The sequence below is a fragment of the Cyprinodon variegatus genome, unplaced genomic scaffold, assembly GCF_000732505.1.
Source record: "Cyprinodon variegatus isolate N-32 unplaced genomic scaffold, C_variegatus-1.0 Scaffold400, whole genome shotgun sequence".
Lineage (NCBI taxonomy): Eukaryota > Metazoa > Chordata > Actinopteri > Cyprinodontiformes > Cyprinodontidae > Cyprinodon > Cyprinodon variegatus.
Genome location: NW_015150853.1, coordinates 269,632 through 287,930, shown reverse-complemented (window position 1 = coordinate 287,930; position 18,299 = coordinate 269,632). Strand labels below are relative to the sequence as shown.

At 36.8% G+C, this 18,299-nt stretch overlaps 2 protein-coding genes across 3 annotated transcripts in view; both read right to left on the bottom strand.

Annotated features, from left to right (window-relative positions):
• Positions 1-8,411, bottom strand: part of rab28 (RAB28, member RAS oncogene family) — a 38,304-nt gene extending 29,893 nt beyond the window's left edge. Inside the window, exons 1-2 of one of the 2 annotated variants that reach the window (XM_015387656.1) lie at positions 7,998-8,411; positions 220-316 (exon numbers count right to left, since the gene is read on the bottom strand). In XM_015387656.1, the coding sequence (XP_015243142.1) occupies positions 220-316; positions 7,998-8,072 (172 nt within the window). In that variant the 5' untranslated portion in view covers positions 8,073-8,411. The remainder of the gene's footprint in view (positions 1-219; positions 317-7,997) is intronic. The other variant, XM_015387655.1, reaches the window with a different exon arrangement.
• A 2,787-nt stretch (positions 8,412-11,198) lies between these two features.
• nkx3-2 (NK3 homeobox 2) lies at positions 11,199-16,065 on the bottom strand. Its single transcript, XM_015387659.1, has 2 exons — positions 15,439-16,065; positions 11,199-14,879 (listed from the first exon to the last, which is right to left on the bottom strand). The coding sequence occupies exons 1-2, from the start codon at positions 15,809-15,811 to the stop codon at positions 14,455-14,457; spliced, it is 798 nt and encodes a 265-aa protein (XP_015243145.1). The 5' UTR covers positions 15,812-16,065; the 3' UTR covers positions 11,199-14,454.
• Positions 16,066-18,299: the final 2,234 nt, after the last annotated feature.

Here is an 18,299-nt window from a genome sequence, read left to right as displayed (position 1 = left end):
AGAGAGAAGAAATAAGTGACAGAGACTGATGGGGAACAACCAGCATCTTTGTGTCATCAGTGTTTCTATTAAAGTTGAGCTTATCCAAAGTAAATACAAACGCTACAATGCTCGTCCTCTGCGTTTTGCTCAACCCTGAAGTCAGCCAGTTGTGCAACACATGTCTGTGCAGTGTCTGGAAATGAGACGTGCTCCCTAAAGATTATGAAGGTGTCTCACCTGGAAGGCTTATTCTCTTCAGAAAGAAATCCAGGCCGATAGTTTGTTTGTACTGCTTCCCAAAGGCCTCCTGTGCAAATCTAGTGGCGAGTGATGTCTGAAACAGAACGACAAAAGAATAGACATAGAGAGTTAGTGCCAGACATCTCTCCTGTTATCAAAAGGATTCAAAATATGCCCCTCCAAGCAGTTATGGCTTCAAAGAATGATTTAAGGATAGAGGAGAAGTCTTTATCCAGAGCATGTGATTTGTTTAATTTTATGTCTATGCATCAAAGCGTGGCACAGGGTGAAAAGGGATATGTGGTGAAAACTTCCCAGTGAAAATAAACTGAATATTTAAGAACTTCCTGAGATGGTGATATTTTGTCCCGCTGATGAAACGGCAGGCTGTTTTTTTTTTTAGGAATTATTGCGTTTTAAAATATCCATAGAATACAAGAAGACTACAATTCTCTGTGGCTCTTTTCCAGGAAGCCATGCGGCCATAATTAATTAGAAATGTATCCTGCAATGACTGTGCTGCAAGACCTAATGTTCATCCTTCAAATCTGTCAAAAACCGATAGATTTAAAGGGTCACTGACGTATTTGTCTGCCTCCTGAACTGTGGGAGTGACAGTCCAAATCACAGTAAATGACAAAAACAGGTGCCAGAAAATGTGACGTGTCGCTGGACTGACGAGCTAATAATTGCCCAAAATGATTAGACTTCCATCACTGTCATTGTCCTGTTTGAGAAAGGGGGGGGGGGGTATATAGCATGTTAGGGGCTCTCCTAAAATCCGTGGGAATTCATAGCACAGTTAGTACATGCCAGCTGTAATTCATTTTGATGGATGAGCTTTAGGAGAGAAAAAAAAAAATCAGAGGTGAATGTCTATCAGCTATCTTTAGAGCAGTGTGCTTACATAAACACCGCAGAGAAGTGAAGCAGTAGGATTCCCTCAGTGTTCATGAGTGTCAGCAGCTGAATTTTAATGTGATTTCTGACAATCACTGCCGGGAAAGGGATTTAACATGAGACTCTTTCTTTCAGTTCGCTAAGCTTTCAGCTAAGCCTTCGCCCTTTCCCGCTTAAAGGCTTTAGATTTAGTCTAATGGTCTTGCAAATATTCTAGTGTGTCTTTCAGATTAATGAAGTTAGAGGCAGTGTAATATAAAGTAAATAGGATAACCTCTTAGGATGGCTTAGGGAAGCTTTTTAGATAAATAGAAATGTGCTTGGCTTTTCTACATCTGCAAATTTGTCTCTTCAGTTGAAGTTAGAGACGCATCAATCAACTGACCAGCGAGCTAATTCAAATCTATCATTAAATTCCCTTAAACAAATACATTTTTAGAAATCCTAATCTATGTAATACACAAATAAAATCAGGAACTGCAACCACTGAGTCCTTAAACACATCAACCAACAGGATTTAGTGCAAATCAATGTTCTTTTGTATGTTACTCATAAAATACTGCAATCGGCAGGACTTTAAAATAAGATGGAATTTAGAATCAGCCAGGAAAAAATAGATCAGGGCATCTCTAGTTAAACTCCTAACATTTAGTCCACACTGACGTTTCACCTGTAATATTCCAATAAGTCCAAGATATTTATTCACATATTTCTTTCTAATTTGCTCATTTGCTTTTTTTTTTTATCATGCGGAGGAGAGCATGTCACAGTCTCAAGTGTAAAGGAGAAATTACTAGGGATGACTGACGTAACAAGGAGAAAATCAGTCGTTTAAGTAGCTCAAACAATCACTGACAACATAAAACTAACAAGCCTGGACTGCAGAAATGTATTCCACATGCTCGCGTCGGGCCTGTTGGCCGTTTCTCCTGGCACTGCAGTAGCTCGCCTCTCTTCCTTCAACACGGTTCTTTTTCTCTACGCTTCAGCTGGAACAAACCAGTAAATGTAATGATTGGCGTAATTCTGACACTCAGAACAGCACAGGGTCACCAATGATACGAGTGCCGGGAAAATGGGGGCAGAAACTCGGAAAGGCGGAGAAAAAAAAAAAACATGGCACACTGACAAAATATTCCTGTGATACAACAAAAGTGTCTCTATTTTATCTCAGAAAATTTACAAGAGATAAAAATGTTGTCTAGCTAACAGCTTATCAATCTATTATTGTATCAACTCTATATCTTATGGTCCTTTTTGTCTTATTGGTCACGGCAAATACTGCAAAAAACAAAGCAGCAAATATTAAGGAAATACTGAGTCTTCTACCTCAGGTTAAGAAATAGAGCAGTGTGTAATTTCAGCCCAGCGTCTTAAGAGTCTGGCTAAATGTGAGACTCCAGATTTTAAAAACATCTCACTAAGGTGCACAAGTCTCCCCACATCTCCCTGTATTCTGAATGGACAACAAACCGCAAGCTGAAATACCACTGAAAACGCTGTCCAAGAAAAACTGATCCGATTGCAATTTGCTCAGCAAATTGACATTAATAAGGGGGGAAACGGCATTCAAGATGTCAGTCAGGGGTGCCTAGTCAAAATGGGGGGGTAGGGCTGCTGTTTTCTGTCCAAAAGACAAGCAGGTAAGTCATTGAGACAGAGACGAGCTGACACCTGGGAGGACTGCGAGCGGGGGTTATTAATGTAGCGTATCTACAAGGAGTTGAGTGTGTGTGCATGAGTCAAAGTGAACGCAGCACTGCCCAAAAGAAAACGTCGACTTTCTGGAATGAGAACGCTCATTTTTCTCTACAAGTCTTGCTATTACAGCACCATTCATTTTCTACCTTCTAAAGGAAGAGGAGATTAGTTACAAAAAGGGGATGTGTGGCTAAAAAAGCACTTGACAAGCCCGTCTGAAAATTACATTCAGTGGGGGATTCAAGATGCAGCGAAGAAGAAATGTGGCTGAATTGTCATGGCAACCTCCTCGCCTTACTGCAAATGATTGTTTAATTTAACAAGGAAAAGAAAAAGAGAGAATACCCCTGTAGTTAATCTAGGCTCTGCCTTTTTTTCAGACTCAAAAATAAATCTGTAGCATTGGTGAAGCTAAACGGAACATAACACTGTGAACAATTGTATGCGTTCAAAGTAAAAAACCTAAGCAATGTGAAAAAAATAAAACTTTGGATGTTAGCAGCCAAGTGTTGTCTGTACTTGTAAAAACAAAAGCCTGACGCGACAAACATTTTCTTAACTGAGGCCCCTCCCTAGTGCCATATGCATATGAGGCTTGCAAATACATTTGCCCAGAGATCTGCTGATGGAAAGCATTTCTGAGGGGTAAACCTATACGCCGACCGGCCAATACTAGCTTTTTTTTTCTCAGCATTAGCCCATTCAGCTATGCCTTCAGAACACTTGAAGCGCACGTCGCTCTTCCTACATTTGCCCTCCATTTTTAAGGCTTTCTTTGATTTGCTACTCAAGTTTTCTTTTTCTTTTTAAAGCAGGACTTGAGTAACATTTGATCTGTTTTTTTTTTCTCTTTGATCATGTACATTTTTCAAGAAAAAGCAATATTGACCTTAAAGACATGGGAGATCAATAAAGCTGAGAATAAATAATTGGTATCAATTCCATCTCTAGCTAGAGATAAATCTCTCTAAAAAACCAAACATCGAAACAGAATTTATTGATTAATTAAGTCATAAAAATATTTGTTAACAAGATTTTTGAATAGTGAACCAGAGGCAAATCATTTACTATCCTCTAGTGCGAAGTTCCTCAAGTCAGTTGGGAGGGGGTCACAAGATCATTGTGATGCTGAATTATATGGAGGGCCAACATGTGTCGTGAAATACATAAATGTAAGTGCAACACTAAACAAATTCATATGTAGATATTACACTTTTAATGGTACATTTTTTTATATTGATTCAAATATTACAGTAAAAATACCATGAAATCACACAATGCACAATAATTTGATTTCCAACTGAATCATTACAAATTAGCTAAAAAAACGATGGAATAAATGTCATTTTAGAAAACAAACGTATGTAAAGATGGATAGAATTACTTCACTCTACATTTGTATATAAATATAGAGTAAAGTAATTATGTGTATTTTTAGTGGATCACTAGTGTGCAGTACTGTTATTTCTGGTGTCAAATCTGAAAAGTTTGAGAACCCCTGTTCTAGTGTACTTATGGAATAATATGGAATAATGGCAGGGAAAACTTCTGAGTTTTTTTAGCAACAGATCAACAGCCAAGGCTACAAAATGTGCATTATATATAAATATTACATGTTACTTATTCTGAAACTCTTGCTACAATCAGTGATGTTATATTGTTGGTTTGGAGGATGGTTGGTATAATGTAAAAAAATTAACTGAATTAACCATAAAATTATTTTTTAGGGTAATAATACATTTTGCCACACTTTTTACCCTATTTTTTCCTTAACTTATTTTATGCAAATTAATTTATGCAAAAGTAATGTTAATTTTCCTAAACAAACTTTATTACCAACGTTATCAATTTGAGCTAATACTACTGCTAGATTAATCTGTACTGACACCTGGAAATCTGATGTTTCCCTGTTAAAATGTGTGTGCTGGATTGTGTAAGTTGCTCGGCTCTTTGCACCAGTACTCAATGTTCAAACCAGAAAAGCCAACAAGAGCAGATGTACTGTAGGTACCAAACCTGGTCAGGTGGTCAGATTTGCTCGGGTCCCTGCCCGTGGTGATGATGTCACTATATGGCAACCCCACTCAGACCAATTGTATTGCACCAGTTTCTTGAGAAAAAAAATCTCTTCTGGCATCTCAACTTATTTTTACCTATATTTGCTATTATTTTGCCTTTTTTTGGTGAACTAAAGTAGTTGAAAGTAGAATACAATCATTCTCAGTCTTGAAGGCAAGTACTGTGTTTTAAGACAGACTGAGGTCTGACATTTAAGAATGTGACACAAAAAGTCTCAGTGCTTCTTTTAATTAAGAGCTGAGGGCAGTTCAGGATAAATAGAACATCTTAAAAAAATGACTGGAGATTTTAGACAAAGAAAACAACTTTTATTCTAGTTTGTGGAACTTGAACGGTTGTTGACACAAAGTTAAAAAGTCGCGTAGCTTTCTGTGGGTAACTGACCGAGCTAAAAGATGCTAACCGGTTAGGTACTGAGCACAGCTAGCCACAGCGCTTCCCTGCTCTCCCGCTTTATATCATGGTCTTGAAGTTACTTTGTTCACCATAAACAGACTTTTTTAGTTTTGTTATCCGTCAGGTAAAACTTCATCGGTCATTAGACATGCTAACACTACAAATGCTCCCCACTCAGCACATGGATGCTGTATTATGTTATGATCTTTGTCCAGGCAACCACAGTGTTTTAAGTCATTGTGGAAACTTTCAGCCAATCATATAGTGTAACGTCACTAGCATGCGCAGGGCCTGAGCAGATCTGATAACCACACAGGCTCTCCACAAGATGCAATTCTGGTTAAACTCCTTTATTTACACTATGGTGGAAGGATGTTAACATTACCCTGCCTTCCTATGACCATTCCCATCTCTGTTCCACCAAAATTGGTGATTCCAACAATCAGGGACTCACCTACAGTCAGCGAATGTTGCTATTTTTAGCTGTTGTGTAGGAGACAAGGAAACAATGGTAGACGAACTATGGCAAACTGCTAATGTTTCTAACACTACATCCACATACACACATATTGACACAAGTCAAATTCTCCTTCGTACCCTCACAAAAAAGGGGTCTGAAAAGGTGTCCAAATTAGACTAAAAGTGATGAAACATGCATTTCAAAAGAGGTACATTTCAAAAAGCCTGTAAGTAAAACTTATGACTCCTTTAAACCTGCCCGAAACATATTTTTGTGCGACTCACATAACCGAGCAACCTGAAACAGAAATTAGATTTAGTATCTTAAAAGACAGTTTGAGTTTTTCATAATGATATTTTGATCATTTTGATGTAGGTTTACTGCTTTATATTCCACAGCTTTTGTAGTCTAGAGGTAATAAAGATGTTTCCTCTACTGCATAAAGTCAGCTTTCATTAAATTGGGGTTATTACAAGAAACAAAGTTTTGTTCTTTTTATTCATTTATTTTTTTAAAACATGAGACCTTCTTTACATCATGTGAATGTTGGAGATTAGACAGCGCATTCTTTCCTCTGCAGTTATTGTACAGGTGATAAGTCAAAGTCAAAAAAGTCAAAAAGCCTTTATTGTCATTATATTCTGCAACGGATACAATGAGATTTTGGGAATCCTTATCCAAAAAAACAGAGATTAGCTTCACTGACCTTACATTTTATCACAATTATATGTGATATCAACTGAAGGAGCAATGGAAAGTATTTCCAAGACTTTCTTAAAGATAAAAAAAAAAATAGCAATTAGCACATCAACTGCCTCGGGAATAACAGATTAAGTCAGTTGTGCAAATGGGCTGTATTCATTCATATTTTGAAGCTTAAATGCAAATTTTCTGCACACAACACATGTTCCAACAGCAAAAACAATCCAAATCCTAATAGTTTTTGAGAAGTGCAAATGTTTATGTTGGAGTTCACTGTCATTATCAAGGTTGTCTACATCTTGTCCCACTGATTTACTTTCTGATTACTTCCTTTATGCTATTGGGTAGTATAGTTCTATATACAACACTAATGTTATAAGACATTATGGCAATCTACATTGAATTTAAAAAAGGGAATCAATAAAGGGGAAATTAGCTCATGCTGAAACTTAATTTCCCTTGGGATTTAAATTGAACTGAATTACAAACAAAATTAAACTTTTAGCGGTTATATACAACAAAGATTTGTTTTTCAAATTAAACTTTGAAGATTTAATGTTAAAATTGATTTCCAGAAAGGTATGAGTAGATTACATGTCTACTAATCTAAAAGAGAACATGTCTTATAAACATTGTTATATATAGGAAAGTCTGGATGTTTTGAATGTTATTCAATGCAGACAGTTTTTTGTTTTTTTGTTTTTTTAGAATTTTACATAGGTCTGTCCAGCTATATTAAAGCATTTTTCTATCAAAGAAAGAACTGGAGGTTAAAAAAAAAATAAACAAAGAAGATGACTGCATAATGCCATTTAGACACAGAGCTAAGGTGGATGCTGTCAATCCAAGAATACTAATCCTGAAATTGTTTAGTTAAAACTACACTTTAGGGCTCTTCTTTGAGAACCCAAAATGACATTTAGACAGCATTCAAAACTCGTTGAATATATATTTTTGCTTTGATATTCTGTTTTTGACATTTCTCCTTTTATCGTTGTTTTGTTATTTTTATCATTTATCCACTCATTCTTCATAGTCTAAATGTTATGCCATCAGTCTGCAAAAGGCTATAAAGTTAAATTAGGCCAAATTTACCATATTTACATGCTGTATGGATGACCATTTTTAGGCACACTGATCATTTGAAATTAATTAGCAAACAATGAGATTGTTCTTTGCTCGCACGTGCTACAAAACATGGACCAAATGTGAATCAGCACATTTATCTGAATTTATTTCGCAGTTTATTGGTAACTATATTTATCTGATGTATCCGATTACTATCCCACAACTGAATAAAACTGATATTTACAAGTAGGCCGATTAAACGAGCGTGATCGTTTTAGCCAGTTAAGCTAGGTTAGCGTCGGTCTCCATGGCGACCAGGCGAGAGCAGCAGCGTCAGCAGAAGCGCGAGTTTGTTGCTATTTGCAAAGAGTAAACGATGTAAAACATTATGTCGGTGTGACGATACAACTCCCAGCCCTAATTTCTAACGATAAATCTTGATTAAGTCTGTTGTGTATTTGGGGTTTACCTTCCCACATGCTCCATCTCCAACCACCACTATTTTAAGCTGCTTGTCCTGGCTGTCCTCCTCCGAGTCCGACATGACAACGCGTGTGCTTCAACCTGCCTGAATCCAAAACGCTCGGTAACCAGTTACAGGTTGCTGTCGGAGTAATCACAGATGGATTAAAGCCGAACTGAGTGGAGAACCAGACGCCATTTTGACTCAATAAAGGCAGGCTTCAGCTGCTCTCCCTTCGGTATGACCCACTAACGAGCCGCAGCCGTTATCGTCTCTCTGCTGAGAAAAAAAACACGAAAGGAAAAACAGCCTCGGAGCCACGGCTTGGCATGTCAGTCTGTAAACACGGTTAGAATCTCCATGAAGCCTGTGTGTTCGCAGGAAACTGTTCGAACCGGAAATAGAATCCCCGGCGCGTGCGGTCCACTTGGTGCTGTGTGTGGCTGCGTGCGCGTGACGTTCTGTCGTTGCCATGATAACAGAAGACGAAGTGAAGGAGTAAAATTGGGAAAAGGCGAGCCAACATCATAGGAAGAAAAGTGGTGTGCGCGTTTTTTACGTCGCTTCGATATTCATTATTGCCAGAATTACATAAACCAAACATTTTAAGCTGATGTCTCTGCATATTTTATGAAGTGTTTGTGCATTAATAAACAATAAGCAAACCAAATTAAACCACCCCAACCTAATTAGCATTTTTAACACACCATTTACAATCATCTCTCTGTTTCAAACCATTGTTTGCACTTTCAGTATGACAAACTACTGGTGAAAGTGTTAAAATAAAGATAGAATTAGATAGGAAGAGTATCAACAACAAAAAAGTAAAAGTTGCATTTCTTCATTATGGATTTACTCAAGTAAAAAGTAGTGATCCAAATGACTCAAGTAAGAGTAAAAAACTTTGGTAAAAAGACTACTAAAGTATTCAGTAACTGATCTACTTGCTATTTTTAGTTTAATATTTCAAAGATTAAGTAAAATTATACAAAATTATATGCAAATTCTGGAGTTTCAAATAATGAGATCAAAGATAGATCTATAAAATAGAAGGACAGAAATAAAATCAAGTGGAAGAATTATATTTTCTAATATATTGACGCTTACAGTAAGTTTTGCATATAGGTTTGCATAGGGTGAGTTACTTCCAGTAACAGGATGCTGCATGTTGTATTTTCCTTTAAACTCCAAATGAACCAGCAGGATAAGCATAAGCTGTAGGTGTGTACCTCACTGATCCATTTTCTTTAAAACAAAATGTTGTTGTTCTCAATTCTATAAAGTTACTTATGATTCATACAATATAAAGATCGACCAATATAGGATTTTTAATACCAATCCCGATATCAATTATTTTGCCATCAGTCTAATCAATCCCTGATATGTGCTGCCAATACTTTTGGGACGATCTGTGAAAACGATCTAGCTTTTTCTTACACTGTTTACATTGTAAAGGTTACACACTGATAAAAACTGTTGAATTAGTGTTAGGCTATCTTTAACACTAGTTTCGATTCAAACAAACAAAAAAAAACATTAATTTACAAATCAAGCGAAATATTAACAATGGATAGCAAATGTATGGAATGGCAGCGTATCTAAGGAAATGGCTGCTCGAATGTGCTAAAATATCTGCAAACGCATGCATGTGTAAGCCAATGCAAGAAAAAAAGCACTAGTATCGTACAGATAGATCTATCTCTAATAGAGTGGTTAGAAATTTTGCTTACACAATAGCTGTGATACTTCATTGTATTTTTACTCCATTAAAACTATAAAGTACAGTGCAGTAAAACTGCTCATAAATTAGTTTTTTTGTTACTTAAATAAATGTAACTGAGGGAATAATTAAATTCTACAAACCATTGGATTTTCTAATGTAAAAAGTATTTTCTACAGGCTTTAACATTTCACTGGCCCTTTGGTGGGAGTCTTATGGCCTACATGCTCATAAGAATCAAAGAGATATTAAAAAAGATGAGTAAGAAAAAAAGGCTTTCATTAAACAATGTCATTCCTCCTTTGTTTAAGCTTCTGTATTAACATCCTGATAGCAGTGCAACACAATGGGGAGGAAGGGTTGGTTAAAGCAGTTACTGTAAATAATAAACATATTAGACTTCTAGTTAAAATTAAAACTATGCTGGTGGCTAGGGAGGAAATGTCCAGCCCTATACCACATAATTTACCCACGTGTACCTCACCCAACCCACCATCAAATGCCTCCTTAGGAAAACAATGTTATGTTCAGCTTTCTTTAAATATAAACCTTAGGGAGGATGTATATTGAAAACTTTGTATTTTTAGTTAGGTATGTTTTTCTGTTGTTCTTCTTCAGTACAATCCATTTTAATCCCTGTGAATAACTCTTAACCTCAGCCCCAACTCACCGATTAGTAATGACATGTTAATAAAGCTCCTAATTTTATATGGTGTTAGGATTTGGTGTGCTATTTCTGGACCACCAACGATCTCCATCTGGCCGCCCCATTTGGAAGACACATGGCATTAATATCTATGTAAGTTAGTCCGTTGCAAAGGTATAATGGTGTCATTTGTTGTTTGTTTTTTAAATAAAGTGATTATTTTGTTTAAAAATTAATAGACCTTTAATTTATGTTCATACATATATTTTAAACAGATTTAGAATAGGATTGAATATTAAATATAAGTAGATTTAAAAATGTAGGTAAATATAATTTAAACCAACATAATTATTGCTTTTTTGGCCTTTTCTAATATGGCAAATAAGATCCCATCCCACCATCCCTCTCTCTTTCAAATGTGTATTCCATGATCAGTTTCATTGTGAATAGACACTGCAAATTCAAACATTACTTTTTTTTCCTATTTGTACTTTGATGCTAAATCAATCAAGTGTTTTGGAGAGAAAGAGGTTCGACTGTCTATCTTGAACTGAAAGGGTGGAAATTCTCAACAAAGTGTCTTGAAGTCATCACGTTGATTGTGAAACCAGGTGCCAAGCTTCAGAAGAAATTCTCTGGGATGCTGTTTATAAAAAGGATTTGCTTCATGTCAATGAAATCGCACAGGCTCGCATCAGCATTAAGTCTGAGGAGAGGTAACAAACTCCAAGGCGATTATGAAGGATTTTAGCCCAATGTATTGTAAATATATAGAGCTCTTTAGAAATCCTTTGGCATGGCAAAGACAAATATTTTCGCAATAACTTGCAGCAGCTTTTAAAGGGAGGATATTTAATTGCATAGTTTTGTTTTGCCATCATTTTAGACAATTCACATCATTCTAATGTTTATTTGATTTAAAAAATAGTCTTGAATACTAGGCATACTTCAGAAATCTGGATTCAAAGTTACATTTTGTGAACATATTTCACCAGCAAATTACAATAAATATCACATAAGTCACTTTACAAAATACAAAAATTAAATTTCAATAAGAAAAAAAAAATCTTTAAAATGATGACTACTGGTACAACAAAAACACATCTATATCTTTAAATTGGGAATTGATGACACTATGGTGATCTCCTCCAATAGCTGCTTTTTCTCTTTTTAGTTTATGGTATTAAATGATACCTAAAAAATTCAGCCAGAGCCTTTTAGTTCTAGCTCTTTTTAAAGCACCCAGCTGTTTTTCAGCAGTGTAGTTTTAAAAAGGATGATCCATGTTGTCCAGAAAATGAATCTACACCTACAGGAGAGGAAAGGAAAGGATTCATGACATGCGTTTAAAAGAGATGTTATAAATTGAGGTAAATCTGTAATAAAAATACAGATTGCAGTTAATAACACAAACAATAAAAAAAACTACGTTTTTTAGATCTGTATCAGAGAAACAACACAAGGACTGCACAATAACAGAACATGATTTAAAAATGATTTAGTTTTAAGATGGATAATGGTAAATTCTCATGTTTTTTTTTTTGCAAGGCTTCACATTGTTATTAAATTATTTTATTCTAGGTAAAACCCACTTAAATGCTGACAAATAAACTTACCCAAATTGTTACAAATCTCTAGATAATTTAGAAAAACATCTGGAAAAAGATGTTGTCAATTTCCCATTTAGCCTTCTCCCATATTTTCTTTGTTTTTTTGAATGCATTACTGAATTACATCTCAGTACTTTTGAATGAGCTAAACGTGTTCTACATCTTTAAATTATTAGTACTCAACAAGTAGAGTAAAACTTAAATAATCAAGTAGATCCACATGAATATTGCTTCATGGAGACATTCTCTAAGATATTCCAGCTGTTTATTTTATGCTTGTGCTGATTTTTTTTTTTTTTTAATGGTGGTTATGGGTCCAGGCGTACCATGCACCAAATTATGTTCATCAAGCTAAATAAACAAAATCTAAATAATTACACTTATCTTGCATTTAATTATTGTTTTACCACCATATATGACAATAATTTTCTATCAAAAGGCAGTATATAAGATAAATCTACACATAAACAAAGACAGTGTTTAGAATAACAAACGCTTCTTAGCAAAAACACTGAAAAATAGTGCCTCCTTTTCTTGCATATAATCTTATTTGGTTATTTTAAAACAATAGTCCCATGTCCTACCCTTCTGAAACAATTGTGTTAAAGTAGTCTAACTAAATATGCTTAAGTAGATGCAAAAAAAGATGCATCGTTTTGAAGTCAAGGTGAAAAAAATTCAAAATATCTCCCGCAGGAATTTTCTTCAAACAAATATCTTGCATCTAGAAACTAGTTTTATTTGCAGAGCGTCTGGTAGCCTGTATCTTCCAGATATTGCCCCACAGGATAAAGCGCGCAATGAAAAAAATAACGGGGAAACAGAAAGTTAATGGATTCTAATAGGGGTGTTTGCGTTTTAAATAACAAGGCTGACAGAAAGACCAGCTCCTATATGTCCCTCTGTATCAGATTTATCCACATGCAGGTATCCGGTCTACTCTATCACTACCTGCTGTTTCCATTGATGCTCTCATAGCTGCATTAAACTTTAGAGACGTAAGGCTGTGGTGCAATAAAAGTTAGAAAATCAGTTGGTTCGCATCTGAAACGGACAATATGAGGATTTCAGTTTTGGATAATCTGCAGTTTAAAACTCTCCAGTAACTGAATAAGCCTTTTACAAGTTGATGGAGTGTTGCACGGCGGCTCCCTTCTGACCCCAACTTAACACTGCAATGCTGTAAATATTTACAACTTATGCAACTCCTGCAATATTTCAATTTTAGTATAAAGACTTTAAACCGTGCAGAAAAAGGGGTTAAGTTTTTTTTTTTTTCTTGCATGAATACAAAAAGCCCGCTTAGAGGGCCAAAAGAGAAGCCAATTCTTTTTTCTTAAATGTAGATGATGGGACTCCTTAACCCCGGAATACTCCTCTGCTTGTGTTGACATATAGCCGTAAAGGTAGCTGTCAGGAATCACAGAGCCATTTATCATGGTCTGACAGGAGGAAAGCCACCATGGCTCAGGTGAAATCAAATCGCTCAGGGGTTTTATTATGAAGATACATAACGGGGGAATAAATGACACTAGGTTTGTTCAATTAATTGTATTTTTTTTTATGTGAAACTAGTGTGTTGGTATAGTCACTGATGGATTTACAGAGAAATCAGTTCAAGACATGGAAATTAAGTAACCAAATGAGCTCAGTGTTTAGGTCACAATAGGTGTGCGATATAGGTTAAACTAAAGACTATATAAAAGGACAGGAAATAAAGTTTAACTAATCAGATTGTTCTGTAAAAAAAAAAAAAAGAAATGCACCAAAAATGTCTGGAAATGCCCCTCGTTTTCTGTTGCCAATAGAAAACGCAAAGTGAATTTTAAAAAAAAAATCGCATCCAAATGCAATAAGCAATGTCTGATATGTTTTAATGTTTTTCAATCTAAACAGCCATTCAAAACAAAAATGACATGCATTTCAGTCAGAAGTCTCTTTTTTTCCCTCTTTAGGCCAAAAAAAGCCGCCTTTTTTCAGCCTGACCCATTAAACATGCGCTTTGTGGGCGTTTTGCACGCAGAAGAATATGACATATATGCTCAAAAGTGCTTAAATATCTTACCTTTACAAACACAGCAAAAAATAAAAAAAATCTGTAACAAGTATTTGCTCGTTTCAATAAAATCAACAGAATATACCGTTTTTCCCCCCCAAATCACTGCAGAGGTAGGAAGGCGCGTGTGAAATCTCATGACGTGTCATTTTAAGTCTTTAGAGTCTTTGTGGGGTCCCAGCATTTAGATAAAATTACCTAAATCATTTTATTTTAGATATTTTTGCTTGAAGACGTCTGCAGGTCAGATACAGAATATTTAGAGTATTGGTGGTTGTAAAAGAGGTCGGGGACCCCCAGATGATAAATCAGGGACGCAGAGCTGATTAATTGTCCCCTCAGGTCCCTTCTTCTTGTCAGTATTCTTTTTTTATGTTGGCTCCCAAGAAGAGAAGCAATCAAATGAATAATAAATTAAAGTCTTAAGGTTCTCACTGGTTCCCCGCGCACGCAGACAGTGTCCACGCAGGGAGGCAGTATGCGTAGGGATAATAGTAGGATGGCTGCAGAGAGAGCAGCGGCGGCCGCAGGATCTCCCCAGGCCCGTACTGTCTCTGGTCGTCCCGCACTAGAACCTTCACCGCCACCTTCTTTGCAGTCGGGGTGGACGCCATCAAATCTGCGGCCATCTGCCGGCGTTTCGTCTTGTAGCGTCGGTTCTGGAACCAGATCTTGACCTGAGTCTCTGTCAGCTTCAGGGAGGCCGCCAGGTCCGCTCGCTCCGGCCCGGAGAGGTACCGCTGGTGGTTGAAGCGGCGCTCCAGCTCGAAGACCTGAGCGTGAGAGAAAGCGGCTCTGGAGCGCTTCTTCCGTTGCTTGGGTTGCTCCAGGTTCTTCTCGTCTGGGCTGCTAGAATCTGCAGAGGAGACACCAAGATTTGCATCCATTTCCAGAAATTCATCAGTCATTTACATATTTCCGGCTTAATTAAATGTCCTGTTAAATTAGGAAAGATAAACTACATTAAATTTCCTTAAGATCGTCGTTCAGCTACCAGAAAATAAAAAATCCAATTTACGCAAAGGATTTTAAAAATATGCTTTAAACACAGCATCATATAAACTGAGAAATCCCTGCCAAACATATATAAATAATATTTCCGGGACCAAAAATACAACAGAAGGAATTTAAAAAAATAGGTATAAATGAGCTATGTGTTATTAATAGTGCGTAAATTGGGCGCAATTCGTGCGTAAAAGCAAACAGGACGCGGAAATAAGTTCCGATGTCCTAAAATTACACGATGTGCAACGCTTTTTATGATTCGACGCATCTTTATTCATTGCATTAATTATGAATTGTCAACAGTGATCATGTAGATTGGATTAATGTTAAGGGTTTTGACTCCAGAACATTAATTGTGGCACATTCTGATGTTTTACGCACGTATGTTCTGATTTTAAAGGCCTACCCACCCGTGGTGTTGTTGGGTTCACTGTCACTCTTTGCGTTCTCCGCAGCTGCAGATTCATGGTCCGTCTCCTCCTGCAGACTCTCCTCCGGGACGTCCGACACCAGCTCCCCGTCCCTCTCAGGCTGGCGCGCTGCTGCGCTCTTTCCGTCGTTGTCGTCGCTGAGTCCGGAGTCCGAGTCGTAGCCCTTCTGCTCGGACCGCTCGCATGGCGCCTCGTCGGTCCTCTCGGACCCCTCGTTCATGTCCCCGAATATTTTCCAACACGCCGCCTTGGAGAAGCAAACGTCCAGATCTGGTAAGTGTCTGCTGTTGTCCTTTTTATTCAGGATGGCCTGGATGGAAAAAGGCATCAGCGAGTTGCCACGAACGGCCATTTTTCTTTCCAACGGGAGAGCGACGCTTTGCTCGGTGTTTAAGTTGAGTAATCAGCGCTGGTGGAGGAGAAAATGTCAGTTCATCCACATTTTAGGCTGTTCTCTCCTACGAGATCTGCTCAAGCTGTTTTACCCTCCAGGGTTGCGTCCTGCTTTCATTCCCGCACAGGACGATGACTTTTTACTACATCCGCTGGCGCATTGCTGCTCCACAGCGCAGATCTACCATCTTCTCAGATTCCTTCCAGACTCCGGCCCTTTTTACTCATTTTTTTTACTAATCAGCCTCACCTGTGACTCAGACTCACTCCCCTCCGGCGCCTATTGGCTGAGGAGGAGGAAAGGTTCGTCAGTGATTGGCCACCGCGTCAAAGACGTCGTGCTGCTCAATCGGGTAGAGGAAAGTTAAGAAAAGTTTAAAGGAAGTTTTTTATATATAGGCCTTTATATTTTTGGACCCTGAAGTGAAATGTAGATTTAATCCATATCTGTTTCTTGTGAACTAACATTTACCCTATTAGATGATCAAACTCTGTTCTTGCAAGGTTCGGTTTTGCTTCTCTGTTGCATTTAATTAATTTCAAATTATGCGAAAACAGTAATAATCTGAACCAATTATTTGCGGACATATTAAAGATTAGATAAAATGAGAATGATCTATATTTACAAGAAAGCGCCACCCCTCTTAAATCAATTAATAATTATTACTATATTTTTTTGTCTATTATTGCAACACATTCTCATTCCAAAAGCTTTGTTTGAAATCTAAATATATTTAACATGACTGCATGTCCAATATTAACGCATTAAATTGTGTGATGCTTTCCGGATTATTCAGGTCTGTTATGCTTCTAATCAATGGAGGTGCTGCTGCAGCAATCAGAGATAAACCTCAAAATGCGCGCAGTTCTTAGAGCCTAAATGCCATGCGACGCGTTTAATTTACGATGGAAAATAATAATGATAAAATAATATATATTTTCATGTTTTGGCCCATCATTATGTACATGCAGGATCTGTTTGTGAGAGAGGGAAACTGGTAACTTTATAATACAAACTAAACTTACCAGATCGCGGAATTTATTTGATTATCTGTCCAGAAATCCACAAATTCAACCAAATTCAAAATTACTGCAGGATGCATCAGATTAAAAACTAAATTCATTTGCAGACCACAAGTTTTCCCTGCACAAGTGGGACATAATAAAATGACCGCATAGGGAGGTTACAAACACTGTGCCTAACTCATGCCAATCTGGAAATACATTTTCTACAGAAAATTCCCTTTTTGTTATTTTAAAGCGGCAGATATAATTCTATTTGTATTTATATTTCGTCTCATTTAGTTTTTTTTTATCAGGCCATTATTATTACATTCTGCATCTGGTTGGTTAAAAATAAACATTTGAATAATTTGGAGAGTAATTATAAAGTAATCTTTTTTTTTTTTTTTTTTTTACAAAGATTACTTTCATTATCACAGTTTTTTAATAATAGAATGTATACATTTTATATAATTGAAAGAGAAGCGAAAACACCCAAATTCTTTAAAAACATGTTAATTTAAAAATGTAGGCCTATATATTTTTAAATAATCAACCATCGGATTTTCTTCTAGGATTGTGTGGAAAAACAGAGATTTACAAAGAAAATCGCACAACTCTCTGAAATAAAGGCAGCAGCACATTGATGTTAAATGAAACCAATGAAACAGATAGCATGACCTGCTTTATTTGATGCTGAATTAGAAGAAGATGCGTCAGAGCGTCCAAAGGCGACAGATCATACCATCTAGTGGCCACTAAATATAGGCTACCTCACCTTTTTTTCCATCTTGAGTTTTTCTCCCTGTAGCCTGTAGTTTTTCTCCCACTAAGACAATATCCAATATATATATATTTGTATATTTTATTCCAGAGGGTGGGTCCTTCCAAAGCAACCAGCGGATTTATTCTAAATAATCCTAATTATTATAATTGATTAAACATGTGGAATTGTGAGACATTGTCTCCAAGACAGCAGGATCCTTGGAGATAAAAGAAAAAAAAAATCTGTAACCACAAGATATGAAAACAGGACTAAAAGTGGTGGGAAACACAAATCCTGATCCATCTGGATATTTTCTCAAACCCTTGTTCCATCAGAAAGCTCTCATTCCGTCCAAGGCCAACATCACACCCATTTGGCCACAACCGGAGGTGTTTTTTTTTTTCTTTTTTTTTTTTGTAGTTGTTTCTTTGTCCTTCTGCTTTTTTTTCTATTCCAATATATATATTTTTTTCTTTTCTTAAAGCTAAATTCCCTGACCTGTGGGATTCGGCGTTAAACAAGAGGAGGAATAGTGAATAGTGAGCTGTGAGGCCATCCTGGTGATGCGCAGCAGAGCCGCTGCTGCTGAGAGGAAGAGCAGCAGGAAGAGGCAGGAAATGTAAGCAGCTTTGGTTTCTTCTTCTTTCTTTTTTTTTCATCATAAAAGGTTTAAACCATT

Excerpts from the sequence above, each read along its gene's own strand:
- nkx3-2 (XM_015387659.1), bottom strand. The coding sequence starts at position 15,811 with ATGGCCGTTCGTGGCAACTCGCTGATGCCTTTTTCCATCCAGGCCATC. Across the intron at positions 14,880-15,438 it reads TGAACCCAACAACACCACGG|ATTCTAGCAGCCCAGACGAG; the intron begins GTGGGTAGGCCT and ends TCTCCTCTGCAG.